We start from the raw sequence: 17,058 nt of genomic DNA on the forward strand, positions 1-17,058 counted from the left end.
TTGGCTGCGGTTCCTGGCCAATGGGAGCTGTGCAGCCAGAGCTTGCGGCAGGAGCAGTGAGCAGAGCCCCTTGGCCCCTGTGCCACCTAGGAGCTGCAGGGACACACGGAACTGGGTAGGGAGCCCCAGCATCAGCAGGGGTCCCAGGCCACACACTGCTACCCACGTCCCCAGAGCAGCAGCATGGGTCCAGGGCCACACCCTGCTTCTTGCCCCCTCCCCAGAGCACCCACCGCAGCCTTGGGCTTCCCCCTACCCCAGAGCACCCAAGGTTTAGACAGGGATATACAATAGAAGTCACGGACAGGTCACAGACCGTGAATTTTGTTTACTGCCTGTGACCTGTCTATGACTTTTACTAAAAATACCCATGACTAAAATGTAACCTTACGTATGTATAACAAACAAAATCTCCAAGGAGACAGAGAGTAGAGCACCTAAACTCATGCCCAAATATTTGTTTTAGACTCCTCCATAGAAAGGAAAAAATAAAATGAGAAAAGGGTTTTCCCTTCTCTCAGTATCTCTTACTGGCTGATCAGAGTTATAAAAACTCAATGTAAAATCACAAAGACGACACCTAAGATGCAAACAATGTTCATCTAGAGTTTAACCTAAGCACCTTGGTCTGGCCTCTGTCACTGATGCTCAGGCTAAAATTCAGTCCAAAAAACCATGTACAGAACAACATTGCAATGCTGTGATATCATTCTCAGTGTTACTTTATGATTTAAGCAGCTCCCTTGGCTCTTGCACTTGGAGCAATTAGAATTTCCAGACAGCTCAGTGGCAAATATTTCAGGCTCATTATAGTGCAGCATGGCCGGTGGGCAGTCCATTCTGACCAAGAATGAATCAAACTCATTTATATAACACAGTTATAAACTGAAGACTAATTTAAAGCTTTCAAAATTTTCATTCAGTTTTGCATGGATCACCTGTCCTTCATAGAAAGTTATCAAGAATCAACTAAAGTCAAGTATATAATGTAAGGTTAAATTTTTGTCAAGGATTAGGATCTGCATCAGGACATGCAAGTCATATTACTGCCATTGTGGATGTTCACATACACTTTGCATCATGAAAAGGAGTACTTGTGGCACCTTAGAGACTAACCAATTTATTTGAGCATGAGCTTTCGTGAGCTACAGCTCACTTCATCGGATGCATACTGTGGAAACTGCAGAAGACATCATATACACGGAGACCATGAAACAATACCTCCTCCCACCCCACTCTCCTGCTGGTAATAGCTTATCTAAAGTGATCATCAAGTTGGGCCATTTCCAGCACAAATCCAGGTTTTCTCACCCTCCGACCCCGCCCCCACAAACTCACTCTCCTGCTGGTAATAGCCCATCCAAAGTGACCACTCTCTTTAAAATGTGTATGATAATCAAGGTGGGCCATTTCCAGCACAAATCCAGGTTCTCTCACCCCCCAACACCCCTCCAAAAACCACACACACAAACTCACTCTCCTGCTGGTAATAGCTCATCCAAAGCGACCACTCTCCCTACAATGTGCATGATAATCAAGGTGGGCCATTTCCAGCACAAATCCAGGTTTTCTCACCCCCCCCCACACACAAACTCACTCTCTCACCCCCCCCACACACACACTCCTGAGAGAGTGAGTTTGTGTGTGTGGGGGGGGGGGTGAGAAAACCTGGATTTGTGCTGGAAATGGCCCACCTTGATTATCATGCACATTGTAGGGAGAGTGGTCGCTTTGGATGAGCTATTACCAGCAGGAGAGTGAGTTTGTGTGTGTGGTTTTTGAAGGGGGGTGGGGAGGTGAGAAAATCTGGATTTGTGCTGGAAATGGCCCACCTTGATTATCATACACATTTTAAAGAGAGTGGTCACTTTGGATGGGCTATTACCAGCAGGAGAGTGAGTTTGTGTGTGTGTGGGGGGGCGCGGAGGGTGAGAAAACCTGGATTTGTGCTGGAAATGGCCCAACTTGATGATCACTTTAGATAAGCTATTACCAGCAGGAGAGTGGGGTGGGAGGAGGTATTGTTTCATGGTCTCTGTGTATATAATGTCTTCTGCAGTTTCCACAGTATGCATCCGATGAAGTGAGCTGTAGCTCACGAAAGCTCATGCTCAAATAAATTGGTTAGTCTCTAAGGTGCCACAAGTTCTCCTTTTCTTTTTGCGAATACAGACTAACACGGCTGTTACTCTGAAACTTTGCATCATCTCTCTATTCTGCCTGTCTGCTGTATTCTTATCAGCCTGACTGTTATTCAAACATACAAGAAAGCTATTCACTGAAACACACACCAAGCACAATCATAGAATTACAGGACTGGAAGGGACCTCAAGAAGTCATCTAGTCTAGTCCCCTGCACTCATGGTAGGACTTAGTATTATCTAGACCATTCCTGACGGGTGTTTGTCTAACCTGCTCTTAAAAATCTCCAAAGATGGAGATTCCACAACCTCCTTTGGCAATTTATTCCAGTGCTTAACCTCCCTGACAGGAAGTTTTTCCTAATGTCCAATCTAAACCTCCATTGCTGCAATTTAAGCCCATTGCTTCTTGTCCTATCCTCAGAGGTTAAGAACAACAATTTTTCTCCCTCCTCCTTGTAACAACCTTTTATGTACTTGAAAACTGTTATGTCCCCTCTCAGTCTTCTCTTTTCCAGACTAAACAAACCCAATTTTTTCAATCTTCCCCCACAGCTCATGTTTTCTAGACCTTTAATCATTTTTGTTGCTCTTCACGGGCCTTTCTCCCATTTGTTCACATCTTTCCTGAAATGTGGCGCCCAGAACTGGACACAATACTCCAGTGGAGGCCTAATCAGCACAGAGTAGAGGAGAAGAATTACTTCTCGTGTCTTGCTTACAAATACTCCTGCTAATACATCCCAGAATGATGTTTGCTTTTTTTTTTCCCCAAAAGTGTTACACTGGTGACTCATAATTAGCTTGTGGTCCGCTATGACTCCCAGATCCCTTTCTGCAGTACTCCTTCCTAGGCAGTCATTTCCCATTTTGTATGTGTGCAACTGATTGTTCCTTCCTAAGTGGAGTACTTTGCATTTGTCTTTATTGAATTTCATCCTATTTACTTCAGACCATTTCTCCAGTTTGTCCAGATCATTTTGAATGTTAATGCTATTCTCCAAAGCACTTGCAACCCCTCCCAGCTTGGCATCATCCGCAAACTTTATAAGTGTACTCTCTATGCTATTATCTAAATCACTGATGAACAGAAACAGCACCAGAACTGATCCCTGCGGAACCCCACTCATTATGCCCTTACAGCTTGACTGTGAACCACTGATAACTACTCTCTGGGAACGGTTTTCCAATCAGTTATGCACCCACCTTATAGTAGCTCCATCTAGGTCGCATTTCCCTAGTTTTTTTATGAGACCGTCATGTGAGTAAGTATCAAAAGCTTTACTAAAGTCAAGATATACCACGTCTACTGCTTCCCACCCATCCACAAGGCTTGTTACCCTGTCAAAGAAAGCTATCAGGTTGGTTTGACACGATTTGTTCTTGACAAATCCATGCTGACTGTTACATATCACCTTATTATCTTCTAGATGTTTGCAACTTCATTGCTTAATTATTTGCTCCATTATCTTTCCAGGTACAGAAGTTAAGGTGACTGGTCTGTAATTCACCGGGTCATCCTTATTTCCCTTTTTATAGACTGGCACTATCTTTGCCTTTTTCCAGTCTTCTGGAATCTCTCCCATCTTCCATGACTTTTCAAAGATAATCGCTAATGGCTCAGATATCGCCTCAGTCAGCTCCTTGAGTATTCTAGGATGCATTTAATGAAGCCCTGGTGGCTTGAAGACATTTAACTTAACAAGTTAAAAATTACTTAAACCTTTCCCTATTTTAGCCTCTGATCCTATCTCATTTTCACTGGCATTCACTGTGTTAGATGTCCAATCACCATCAACCTTCTTGGTAAAAACTGAAACAAAGAAGTCATTAAGCACCTCTGCCATTTCCCCATTTTCTGTTATTGTTTTTCTCCCCTCACTGAGTAATGGGCCTACCGTGTCCTTGGTCTTCCTCTTGCTTCTAATGTATTTTTAGAATAATTTCTTGTTACCCTTTGTGTCTCTAGCTAGTTTGATCTTGTTTTGTGTTTTGGCCTTTCTAATTTTGTCCCTACATACTTGTAGTATTTGTTTATATTCATCCTTTGTAATTTAACCTAGCTTCCACTTTTTGTAGGACTCTTTTTTGATTTTTAGATCACTGAAGATCTCCTCATTAAGCCAGGGTGGTCTCTTGCCATACTTCCTATCTTTCCTATGCAGTGGGATAGTTTGCTCTTGTGCCCGTAATAATGTCTCTTTGAAAAACTGCCAACTGTCTTCAATTGTTTTCCCCTTAGACTTACTTCCCATGGGTTCTTACCTACCAATTCCCTGAGTTTGCTAAAGTCTGCCTTCTTGAAATCCATTGTCTTTATTTTGCTGTTCTCCCTCCTACCATTCCTTAGAATCATGAACTCTACCATTTCATGATCATTTTCACCCAATCTGCCTTCCACTTTCAAATTCTCAACCAGTTCCCCCCTATTTGTCAAAATCAAATCTAGAACAGCCTCTCCGATAGTAGCTTTCTCCACCTTCTGAAATAAGAAACTGTCTCCAATACATTCCAAGAACTTGTTGGATAATCCGTGCCCTGCTGTGTTAATTTCCCAACAGATGTCTGAGTAGTTGAAGTCCCCCATCACCACCAAGTCCTGTGCATTGGATGGTTTTGTTAGTTGTTTAAAAAAAGCTTCATCCACCTATACTTTCTGGTTAGGTGGTCTATAGTAGACCCCTACCATAACATCATCCTTGGTTTTACCCCTTTTATCCTTACCCAGAGACTTTCAACAAGTCTGTTTCTTATTTCCATCTCAACCTCGGTCCAAGTGTATACATTTTTAATATATAAGGCAACATCTCCTCCCTTTTTCCCCTGCCTGTCCTTCCTGAGCAAGCTGGTCTCTTCTATACCAATATTCCAATCATGCATATTATCCCACCGATGCTCTGTGATGCCAACTATGTCCCAGTTGTTTTTATTTACTGGCATTTTGAGTTCGTCCTGCTTATCCTTTTACATTTCAACACCATGTCCTTGATCACAAGGATGGACCAACAACAGAGAGAAGGGAGAGCCTGGCACATGTCCTGAGTTTGTTGTAGTCTCCTAACAGTGAAGGTGGAATTTTACTGGGGTTGCAGACTTTGTTCTGGAGAACTGATATATTTCAGATCAGAAGGACAGTTAAAAACATAACACAGGTTAAACTGAGTGTCTGTCAACCCTGACAGTATCTTTTTGTCTTATGCCCTGAAGTCAATAGGGAAAATCAGTACATTAAGCCTTCTACAGGTTTTTTTGTTGTTGTCCTTTTCATAGTAGATTGTTATTCTGAAGTTCAGAATTCTGGAGTTCAGTTACATATGGACAAATTTTGCTGCAGTATACTGCATAAGACTTAATTATTTATAGACATGGAGGGCTAAATTAAAAAAAAATAGCCACCTAAATGTATCTTACCAAATCCAGACCAGTCTGGGTCAGCCTTTGCTTATTTCATCCACGTGGTCCCCCTGATCAAATGAATTCTATATTTTCCATGTTCCTCTTCTTACTTACCTTGGTTTTGTCAAAGCAATTATGTTATGCGTGAGCTGTATTGCTCTCTACAGAACCATGTAACGTCATCCTGTTCTCCGCATGTTAAATAAAATTAACATTATGTAGTTATTAGCTGACCTACATGCAGGACTCCTCCCATTGTATCTTTCACTTTTATCATATTATATATTGTTGCATCTTCCCTCCCTGTCTATTATTACAAGTTTTCCAATTAAAACATTTTAAGGTAAAAAATAGCCCTTAAACTCTGCTTACCACGGGGTAACTGTTTATGCAAAATACACATTTGTGAACAAAACAGTTGTTGGTCAGACAAACAAATCATGCATTTGTAAGGATACATTTTGTGCACACAAATATTATTTTGCACACATAATTCACCTGTTAATTTCTGTTAACCGCACAAGGATTTTATAAATATCTATAAAAGGCCACATTGGGCTATCACAGGCCAGAACAGGTGCACAGACAGGCAGCCAATCAGAGAGGGCCTGCGGGGAGCCAATCAGGGCTGAGCAAGAGGCAGCCAATCAGGGCCAGACTAGGCCCTATATAAAGGCTGCCCAGACAAGAGGCAGTGAGTCTGTCCCAGACCTTCATGGGGAAAGGTCTGTCTATTGAGCAGGAAACAGGCACCTCGGACACAGCAGTGCTGGGCAGGCTTGGGGGAGCATAGAAGGGCTCCAGCCTAATACCTGCCAGACTGTGGGCCCTGATAGAAAGGGCCTAGAGGGTGTGAAGGGCCAGAGGGGAAGTGGCCCAGGGACAGTTAGACAAGGGGAGAGAAGGAGGGCAGGGAAGTTGCCACTAGAGGGTCCCTGGGTCGGAACCCAAAGTAGTGGGCGGGCTTGGGTCCTCCCCTTCCTCCTTGTACAGCAGCTGGCCATGGAAGGGTGGCCGTGACAGACTGCCACCGGCCCACAAACAGCGGGGCTAGACTTGAGGGGTTGTGGTGGGCCACTGCGGCAGGAGCGAACTGGAAAGACTGCTGTTAACCCTCCCCTGGAAGGGGGTGAGTGTGGACTTGGGGGCACTGCCGGAGGGCAGTGTCCTGAAGAGGACGCCGCCGAGTGAGGAGCAACGCAGGTCCGGACGCCACCAGGGCAAGGGACGGATGGGACACCGCCAGCAGAAGCTGCCCTGCAGAGGACAGAGCTAATTTCCAAATGTGCCAGCAGGAGGTGCCGCAGGGGTGAGTCCCAACCCTGTCACAGTATCTATCCACGTATCGCCATTTAGGCTAGGTCTACGCTACGGGTGCTGCAGTGGCACAGCTACAGCACGGCAGTGATGCCGCCGTAGCGCACATGGTTCCCACAGTTGTGGACAGGGGTTTTCACCGTACGCAATCCACCTCCCCAAGCAGCAATAACTACGAACTATTTCTTCCATCAACCTGGCTGCGTCTACGCTGGGGGTTAGGTCGGCTTAACTGCAGTGCTCAGGAGGTGTGAATTTTCCACATGCCTGAGCGCCATAGCTATGTTGACCTGTCTTGAGTACAGACCAGGTCTTAGCCTTTCAACTCCTGAGTGCACTTGCCATTCTTCTTCCCCGCCTTCATCATCCATTTAGATTTGTGCCATGACACCATCCTGGTGGTATGAATGTAAATTTATTTAATTCTAACATTCAACTTTCAATACAATGCTGTGGAGAAAAGTATGAATGACCAGTACACATTTTAATTAGATACCATACATATGTGTATACTAAAAGAATGCTGACATGTTTGTCCCACTTTAAAAATCCCCATTCTAAGCAGATCTCTCAGTATTATCTTTCTGATGAAGTAAATTTTACCTTGTTTTAAAACTACACATAAAATAATTCATTAAAAAGAGTTGATTATATTTTAGAGAAACCTGAAAATAAATACAATAATTAACAAATCACGTTTAGGATCTCCTATGTTTAGAATGACTGATCATGAGAAATACGCCACTTAACAGGAACATAATTTAGTAAATAAAATGGAAAGCATCTTATGGGGCACTTTATTAAACTACAATGCATTTGTTTACCATTCTTACTCTCAAAATAAGTTAAGAAAATGTATCACTGTATGCAATATATTTTATATCCAATATAATATTTTTTCTGAAATTCTAGGAAGTCTTCCCACAAACAGTAAGTAATGACCAAAGTTTAATCAATTGGCACTACGTCCCAACAATAAAAACCTTAATTAAACTGAAATATCCTAACCTGCATTTCTACCTAACCTTCAACTTTCAGAAAGGAGGTCAGGTTTAAAGTCCTCAGCTACCTCATACATATCGTGTTGTAGCACCAGATCTTTTCAATTCAGGGGAAGTTATTCACCTCAGCTAGAAGTCTCTACTCTATTGCCAGCAGTTCTGAAGCAAAAAAAATCTGAAGAATTATTGGACTCCATAAAATTATCAGATTTGATTGAACCAGGAAAAAATTAAAAGTATTTCTAGAAAAGTGCTGTTCATTTACTAACCAGAAACTTAAAAAACATAACTGGAAACACCTCAGTCAATTACTCCTTTTCCTGCAGACACAAAGTATGAGTTAGATTTGTTCTGTATTCGAAATACAAGTGAGTAATTTTCCTTCTCTTACCAGTTTTGGATTTCTGCTTTGTGAGGTGCCTGTGGTTGGTAAACATTGTTGTGGAATCCTGTACACCTGTCCTTTCCTCCAGGTCAGATTCTTGGATGGGAGTACAACCACCTAGTTGAAAATAGAATAGAATACCTTCATGTGGTGCACAGGCAACCAGAGCATGAACAAGAATAAGAGATAATAAACAAAGTGGCAAGAGTCCCAAAGAATGTATAAAATTGGAATGGTCTGCAGTTTAACCCTGGGTGAAAAATACTTTGAATAGAAAACGAGCTACCACCATTCTGTTTAGTATATTGATTATGCCTTGGTGATTCCTCACTTTACTTTACTTTGTGCCATGTAAGGAATGTTTTAAACTTATAGCATAAATAAAACTCACTTTATACAAAGGATAGAAATAGGTCTTAGGAGGAATTGTGTCAAGTATCACATCGCTGGAAACTGGTATAGTAATAAAATTCTACAGTGAGCAAAGCCTGCAAAGACCATTAGTTTGCAATCAAGGCTGTCTCGGGATGATATTTTTTGGATGTGTGATTATACACACTGATTTTCAATACTTTCTACTGTAGCACTAAGACACATAGCACTGCCCAGCACCATACTGCCATGAGGGATGCTTGAAGTCAGAAGTGATCCCAGGATAGGCTGACATAATTTCTCTGCAGGCTCACACTTGTCTCTTCTTTAGGCAGACTTGAAGAAAGCCAGAAAACAAAGGAGAAGGAGACACCACAAGCTGAAGGGAGGAGGGGCAGAGCAATGGAAATAGGACTATGGGAGAAATATACTTCCACATTTCACATTTCCTTGCAGGATGTGTGTGGCTAAAACAGAAATGAACACCCATGCATCATCACAAAGCACTGGATGCACACATGATATCACACACAGCAAGCACTATCCTTTTACATTTCAACACCATGTCCTTGATTATAAAGATGGACCAAGAGCAGAGAGAAGGTGAGTATGTGCATAGCTAATAAGATAGCATACAGCATGAGTGTTGAACATGCTGTTTGTTGTTTTCAGTAGAAAGCTACATGAGCAGCTTCCATTACCCCTGTAGATCTGGAAGAAAGGAAGAACTTATGAAGTTACTGGGTTTTTACCCCAGCTCAGAGATGGTGGTCTTAAACTTTTCTCAGGGCAGAAGCGATGAATATTTTATGCATTTTCTCTTTTAATGCAGCTGTGCAGGCCTCTCATTTTGCTCAGCAGCTTCAAGTCAAACACTTGATCAAAAGTCCATGAAAGGCTTTGTGCTTAACTGCAAGCATATGGTCACCAGCTTAAAGTTAAGCTTTTGCTTAAGTGCTTTGAGGGATCAATAAATGTACAATACACTCTCTGAGTGGAAAATTAGTGCCCTCCCGAGATCACCACTAGCAAGCAAACAAACCTCTTCGCCTGGTGTTGAAAAATCATCCTTTATTGTCTACTGAAAGTGTGCATTTTTTAAAGCATCATATTAACTCCTAACTCAAAACAACAAAGATACTTACTGTATATGATACATTTCCACTGTTGTGAAAAGAAATGTTTTATTCCATGCCCCATGAATGGGATACCTGATTTGTGGCAATATAGCATCTCTCTCATTGCAAAATAAAAGAATAAAGCATTTGCAAAAATTAAATATGCCAGCCCAGTGGCATTGGAGAGCATACTGCCTGGCACAAGAACCAGCCTCTCCAGCAACTTGGAGACCCCTGCTTTTTAACACAGTGAAGATCGGTAATATCAGTTGGTGTAAATCAAGATGGCTCTGTTGAGTGCAATAAAGCCATGCTGATTTACACCACTGGAAAACCTGACCCAGCATTTTTGGTTTTCAGGAACAGGAGAAGGCATGAGCTACTCTACCCCAAATATGCCCTGCCAGCCGATTTGTGATGTGTCATGGACTCAATAAATAGTTTCAGAGGTGGCTGAATCTCCTATCCTTTCAGTTCAGGGAGGAGGTTTGGGTGCTGGTGGTAAACCTAATGTGAAAAGAGAGGTATTAGCACAAGCAGAGATTCCTAAAACCTCCCACCTTTTGTTTTGTGGTGGATAGCAAATCTGATAACAGGAAATACGAACACTATGATATGTTAATATATTGCAATACATTGCTACCGAATAACACATTGTTAAATATAAATATACATCCATCCATCCAATGAAAATAAAGTATTTGTTAATCTCCAGCACATCTAATCCCATCTGCAAACTCTGACTGTAAAATGTAAACTATATGACTCAAAGAATTAGAAGGTTTCAGAGTAACAGCCGTGTTAGTCTGTATTCGCAAAAAGAAAAGGAGTACTTGTGGCACCTTAGAAACTAACCAATTTATTTGAGCATAAACTTTCGTGAGCTACAGCAGAAACTATTCCTCTAACATTCAAATTAGGATACTTGTAATTTTTGTTCCTCAGATGAAATCTATCCTGTTAAACACTAATTTGTAAACACATGATAAATCATTCAAGATCAATACAAATAACAACCTGAGAGTGGTATCATGTATTAAACATTGAGATTATGAGTGAAAAATCATATAACCCATTAGTGCATATTGGGTTTCTGGAGACAAAAGAACTTTGAAAAGTTTGCTCTAAAAACTGAAACTCTATAGGTTATGTGGCCTTGAGAATTAATGGCTTTTGATGCCAAACTATTTCATTAGTCATTAGCACTATTTTCCAGTTGATGGTAACTGAATCAGAGTCGGAAAATGTCTATTTGCCCTTAGGCACCCCATGCTATTGGTTGGAAGGAAGCGGGACTTCCTGCTCTTGGTTTTGATGTCAAAGGTTTGTTAAGATTTACTTGTCAACTGATATTGTCAAAATGTACCAGCACTAAAAGCAAAATTCATTTTTTCCATTACCTTACTTTTCTGATAGAGAACAGTGAGAAATGGAATTTCACCATTTAATCTGAGGGACTGCATAGGTTACACACAAAGCAAACCAGCTCTGAAAGAACTGGAAAACATACTATCAGCCTCATTTACAACACAAATTCAATATATTCCCTACTCTTCAACAATTTGTAAGTATACCAGTATTTATGTTGGGTCACTTTACCTGCTGTTTTATAAAAACAAGACATTATTACAATATTGTAAGTGTAGACGCTGATCACAGCTGTACAAGACACAAACAAAAACATGGGGGTGAAATCCTGGTCTCACTGAAGTCAATGGAAGTTTTGCTATTTACTTCAGTAAGGCTGGATTTTACCCCTGATCCTTGAACTAAGGAGCATTTAAGTTAAAGATCAGACACCACAAAAGAGGGAGATGCCACTAACTCTGAAATTTTTCTCCACACACTGCGATGATGGTGGCATTATAGGCATTATATTAGTGAGGTTTACAATTTGCTCAGCTCATGAAAGAAGTGAATTTTCAGTAGGGATTTGAATGAAGACAAAGTGTGAAACTTGTGCATCAGGAAGGGTAGAGAATTATACCTCAGATTTCTCAGAAGAATGAAATGACAGATGCACTGAGGTTGGCATCACTGAAGGAAGGAAGAGGCAAGATGGGGGAAAAAATTGAGAATTTCGTTCTTCAGTATGTTAGAGTGCTCAGGTCTAATAAATGGGTCAGCACTCTGATCACAGTAGCCTCCATTAGTTTTCCCAGCAACGGCTGATTGAGGAAATAGGGAAGAAGTAGCTAAACAGACAAGGAAGCTAGGTGAGTTAAGGAACTAACTGGCCCATCAGCTGATGAGCTTGATAAAAAAGCAGGAACAAAGCATCAGGATGTGGGAGGATAGTGCTAACTGTGCCCACGCTGAAGGCCATCCCAAGGAAGACAGATCTCTTTTCCTCACAGGGCCCTGATGAACAGGGCCTGAAGTTCACAGGGAATAAGACTGGTGTGTTGCACTGTGCAGGTGTTGGTGAAGGGGAATAAATTATACAGAGTGGACACTAAAAGAGGAGCAATTCCTGGGGTGGCCAAGTACCAGGGGAGGGGGAGTGCGACACCCACCATATCACACAATAAGAGATCAAATTTTTCTTAACACATAAAAGAGATCTTCTGTAGAATACTATGGTGCTCCACATTTCCAGAACCACTGAACTCCACAAGAATACATGGCTTTCTGTCTGCCATGGACACCTTCAAGAAAGGAGAGGTGTCCACCCTGGTAAATATTAATTTTGTTTCAATGTTTTAGATACGTTATAAAAGACCCCGTATTAACAAGTGTGTTCTGACATATGATGCTGGCATTTTCAAGCAACTAAGAAAGTCCCATTGAAATTCAATGGTAGCTGGGCTCCTGTCTCCCTTAGCCACCTGTGAAAATCCCAGTCTGAATGCATACATACTATAAACTGACTTTCTTTTGTTTCTCTATGGTTTATCCTGCCTCCCTACCATATGGATTCAATTTCTACTGATTTTGGCACTAACGCTCTCTGTAAAAAATATCTAATGGTTTGCGTATTAGATAGCTGTACTTTGCTTGTTATATGCATCCTTACTATGGGCCTTATCCCATCCCTGTAAAAACCAAGATGGATTTTGCTGTTGGCTTTAATGGCAGCAGGATCAGTCCCTTTGTATTTCCTGGAGACAGGAGGGAAACGTGTACTGCTATATGGTTACTGGGAAAATTTTCAGAAGTGCCTACATAGCGTAGGAACCTATGTCTCATTTTCAAAAGCAATTTAGGCATTTATGAGTCTAAATCTAATTGACAATACATAGGATTAGGCTCCTAAGTACCTAAAATCACTTCTGAAAATGAGACTTAAATGCTTTTGAAAATTTTACCCAATGTCAATCCTGTGTCAAAAAAATACTTCATTTTTATGTATACATGTGCTAAAAGGAATACAATTTTATTCATAAAACACATTTTTTAAAGTAGGGATTTAACTCATTAACACTAGTTAACAGGGGTCTTTATTAAAGACTGAATGTGTAATGCTGCTATGCTGTGGAACCAAATCCTTGGATTATTTACAGATTTGATTGGATAAATTTTTCATGTAACATATATTGTTCTTACCACAAGCAGAGTAAATCCACCTAGAAGCTACATGTCTATACCTCCACTCACACAGGACAGAATTATTAACGTATGGTGTGTGTCTCTGCATTTCAAAATGGAAACGGTCCTGCTCTAAATTTCACTGAAGGCCATGGTAGTCATTCAACTGACCTGAAAGAGAGCTAGATCAGGCCCCGCATGCACGGTGGTGAATATACGGATTAAACTGCACTTGATTCAGTTTTTACTCTTTGGAAACATTTTTCACTCCACAGGGCAAATATCACCAAACTGAAAATATCATTACACCTCCAAGTCCTTCACACCTTCGGACTGCATGAGTGCTAGTCAACACGTTTAAATCTGATAGATCTTAATCTTTACATTCAGAGAGTTATCTTTAAATTGTCATGTTTCTGTGTGTCCCTGCGTTGTGAGTGCATGTTGTTTCAGGGGTTCCCACTGATCATCTATTTTAGCAACCTACTATTATGAACTTTTATCCATCCCAAGGACTGAAAAAAATCATAGTAGCATAATCATTCACATCCATTGATAATTATTTAAGTAAATTATATCAAGCAGAAAAGTGAGCTATTTACCAAAAAAGCAAGAACAGCATATAAATCTCACAGATTGGAAGTGATCCAGGTTGAGAAGTTCTCCAGATGTCAGTCTATAAACAGTGCTTTATGAAATGAATTTCCCCATTAACTGTTGGCAAGAACAGCACCTAGAATATGTTATTGCATTATGACCCACTCTTCCCCCTTTTCTGTGCAGCTGAATTCTTGTCTGACACCTCAGATCTTTTATCAGTTGTGATAAATCCAGCACTTTGGGCACGCAAACTGTGGTCAGCAAAATTGTTTGTTAGGGTACGATGTTACGGCCAAGTAATTGTGAGCTTTCTTCACTGAAGGAAATGAGACCGCTCTTGTTTATTTTCACTACATCTGTTTTTGTAACACATTTAGTTGGAAAGAGACCCCCCCCCCGCCCCCAAGGAAACCTAAACATATGATATCTATTTTTTCTTTAATTGAAGTACTGATAGTTTTGCTACGGGATCCTATCACAATGTTTTTACACGTTAATATGGTTCTTAAAGCTCAAAAACAGGAAAACAAAAGTAGTAAACAGCTGTAGAAAATAAAGGAGCTTGGCAGGAATGACTATTTGTGTTTCCTCTTTCTTTTCCAGTTGATCAATATCTAAACCTTCATCAACAAAAAGTGCAGTCTATTATCCTCCAGCTAGATCTCCTCTTCACAGCACAGAAGAACGATCTTTGATATTTGGACATGTTCTATTATTTTAAATTTTCACATAGCTATTAAACTCCCCAAAACAGACAAAGTCAGAATCAAATCTCTTTTCTGGAGGTTTCCATTTCCACTCTTACTTCTCTTCTGAATTCTCCTTCTGAGATTAACTCTTACAAGAGTTCTTACAGAAGGGAGAAAAAAAATGTTACACATTCAGTCTCAGTGGCAAGAAGGCCAGCACATGAGGCAAAAGCTCTGTAAAAAGCAGATCTTTCCTTTCTATGAACACCACTGGAGATAAACTGAATAGCAAATCTATTTCACAGAAGAACTCCCAAAGTTCTGGGCAATTTCATATTCAATTACTTGTAGGCCTGCCTGCAAAACAGTAATCCTTCTCAAAGTGCAAAGAAACTGCAGTTTTCAATAGTGTTATAGTCTAGGTGCCATTGATGCATTAAAGGGTTCATAATGGTCACTCCAGTTGCATACTGTTTGGGGAGCAGAAGAGAACAGATTGTTCACTCTAGAGATTTCCCCTTTTCAGCATAGTCTCTTTGCAATTGTAAAGAAACAGAAAAAGCATGGGAAGCTTTTGCAAAAAGATTTTTATTTATTTAAAGATAGTTTTACATCTGCCTAATGGAAAATGGTCTTCTCATCAAGTTTCAGTGAGGGAAATGCTAATGGAATAGCTGATTAATCAGTTAAGTACTGCAGAACAAACCAAATTCAGACAAATTAATGTTTTTTCCACTGTTCCCAAATGATTCATGGAAAATGTTTCTAATTTTTGTGCAATTAAAACATTCTGCAGAGTTAAATATATAGTCCTAAATTACTGTGGACAATCTAAACACATCTCCAGTTGGGAATACACTGTGAAATGGTTCTGCTGTTTCCTTGTTTCGCTGGTTTGTTCACTGATTAACGTAGCCTGTACTAGTAGTTTTGGTAGATTGTTCTGTAGAAAACTGAGGCCTGGTCTAAACTACCAAGTCAGGTTGATGTAAGCTGCCTTGCATCGACCTAGTTGTGCACGTGTCTACACTTAAATTTGACTCCCACTGGTGTAAGCAAGCACTGATCCATGGTCAATGTACTGATGTCAATTCAGTGTGAGACTGTGTTAGCTAGATTGACCCTAACAGTCCTCCAGCAGCTGTCCCACAATGCCTGACATTGACCACTCTGGACACAAATGTGAACTCCACTGCCCAGTCACATAGACCTGAAGCCCTTCCACACCCTTTAAAACCCCCCAAATTTTTGAAATGCCCTTTTCTGACTATCCACCTTGGCAAGCACATCTAGCAGCTCTTCATTGTTGTGTGCAACTACCCAGCTAACTATGCTGGCTACACGCTCCAGACGCGCTCTGGCCTGGCGCAGACAGGAGATATTGGGCTCTCCTGGGCCTATGGGAAGATGTGGCTGTGGGGATACAGCTATGGACCAGCCATAGAAAAGTGGACGTCTACAAGCCGGTTGCATGGGGGAATGCAGGAGAAGGGGTACAACAGGGATCAGCAGCAGTGCCATGTGAAAGCTAAGAAGCTGCAGCAGGCATATCAGAACGTCAGGGAGGACAACAGGCAATCCGTTGCCAAGATGCAGACCTGCCACTTTTACAATGAGTTGCATACAATACTTGACATGCGACCGGGGGATCCCACTATGTTACGAGCCAAGACCTTTGAGACTCCACTGCAGTCCAATCAGTCATGGCAGTCAAGCATGGGCAAGCCTGATTCAGGGGATGGAGTCTCAGGTAAGTGTATCAGTGTATTTCCCATTGCAGTGATGTACTAAGGATGCCTCCAACTTAACAGGACACCTCTATCAACTTTTCCTTGGTTTACTCATATTAAAAGATATAGCATTATCTCTTTTCAATCCACTGCAGAGTTAGGTGGGGGCTGGTAAGGCCATGTGGACCAGTTTGTTTATGTCCTTTGAGTCCTCCTTACAGATTTCAATACACTTTCAAGGAGGTACTCTGCAATTCTCTCTCAAAGTTTCTAGGGACAGCAGCCTTATTTCGTCCTCCACTGTAGGACACTTTCCCATGCCAGTCAGCGAGAACTTCAGCAGACACTATTGCAGTAAACAGTCTAGCAGCATAAGGGCCCAGGTGACTTTGGAAAACCAGGAGCAGCTGAAACATGGTGCCATTACTCATTGCCATTGCCCTGTACTCATAGATTCATGTAACCAAGCAATTGCCTCCTCACTTCCCTAACCTCTCCTGGGTCATACTCACCACGGCTGGCTCTGAAGAGCAGAAGTGTCAATAAGCACGTCTTGTTCAAAACTTTAGGGAAGGGAGTTCTGAATCTTAAGTTTCGCTTACTGTTCTGACTATACTGACAATGGTACCTGTGTGTGTTTTATCTGTAGCTGCTGCCATTGAAGCCTTGAGGGATTTCCTCTCCACAGCTGCAGAATGCCTGACCCAGATGAGGAGGAGAAAGAAGAGGACTCAAGATGATCTGTTCAATGAGGTCCTGCAAGCCAGTGCTGCATCAGACC

At 41.4% G+C, this 17,058-nt stretch overlaps 1 protein-coding gene across 9 annotated transcripts in view; it reads right to left on the reverse strand.

Annotated features, from left to right (window-relative positions):
• BBS9 (Bardet-Biedl syndrome 9) overlaps positions 1–17,058 on the reverse strand; it is a 455,972-nt gene that overhangs the window by 150,153 nt on the left and 288,761 nt on the right. For all 9 annotated transcript variants that reach the window (XM_048839046.2, XM_048839045.2, XM_048839047.2 and 6 more), the window contains one exon: positions 8,247–8,357. In XM_048839046.2, coding sequence (XP_048695003.1) covers positions 8,247–8,357 — 111 coding nt within the window. The remainder of the gene's footprint in view (positions 1–8,246; positions 8,358–17,058) is intronic.

This window comes from Caretta caretta, chromosome 2 (assembly GCF_965140235.1).
Source record: "Caretta caretta isolate rCarCar2 chromosome 2, rCarCar1.hap1, whole genome shotgun sequence".
Classification (NCBI taxonomy): Eukaryota; Metazoa; Chordata; order Testudines; family Cheloniidae; genus Caretta; species Caretta caretta.